This window comes from Morone saxatilis, unplaced genomic scaffold (assembly GCF_004916995.1).
Source record: "Morone saxatilis isolate NCDOM2014 unplaced genomic scaffold, NCSU_SB_2.0 Contig18, whole genome shotgun sequence".
NCBI lineage: Eukaryota > Metazoa > Chordata > Actinopteri > Moronidae > Morone > Morone saxatilis.
In genome coordinates, this window is record NW_023339740.1 from 4,753,826 (window position 1) to 4,754,184 (window position 359).

Genomic DNA, 359 nt, shown 5'->3' on the forward strand with positions numbered 1-359 from the left:
CCTGCAGACCTGAAAGTGAAATAAGCTGAAAGGAATGCAGGTGAGTAAGGAAAATATACTTTTAGTGCTTTTAGGCGAGCCTGCTCTTCTTCCAGGGCAGCCTGTTTTTCCCTCTCGTCCACTCTGGTGAAAGATATACCGGTGTTGGCCAGGGAGGAGACCGCACTGGAGAGGGTGCTAGCCCTGAATCAGGGGACAGACACAGAAAACAGTGACTAACCAAAAAAAATCTAATCAAAATATATTTGTCACATTTTCACATATATACTTTTACCACTGGACTTGTGCACACCTATTGCTGGTTTCTTCTTGTTGCTAGTGTGCTGTTTGAATACTGTATGTGCAGAGTGTGACACTAG

At 44.0% G+C, this 359-nt stretch overlaps 1 protein-coding gene across 1 annotated transcript in view; it reads right to left on the reverse strand.

Moving 5' to 3' along the window:
• Positions 1-359, reverse strand: part of LOC118328092 (phosphatidylinositol-binding clathrin assembly protein-like) — a 5,588-nt gene that overhangs the window by 1,357 nt on the left and 3,872 nt on the right. Inside the window, exon 7 of the mRNA XM_035661696.1 lies at positions 60-183. Coding sequence (XP_035517589.1) covers positions 60-183 — 124 coding nt within the window. The remainder of the gene's footprint in view (positions 1-59; positions 184-359) is intronic.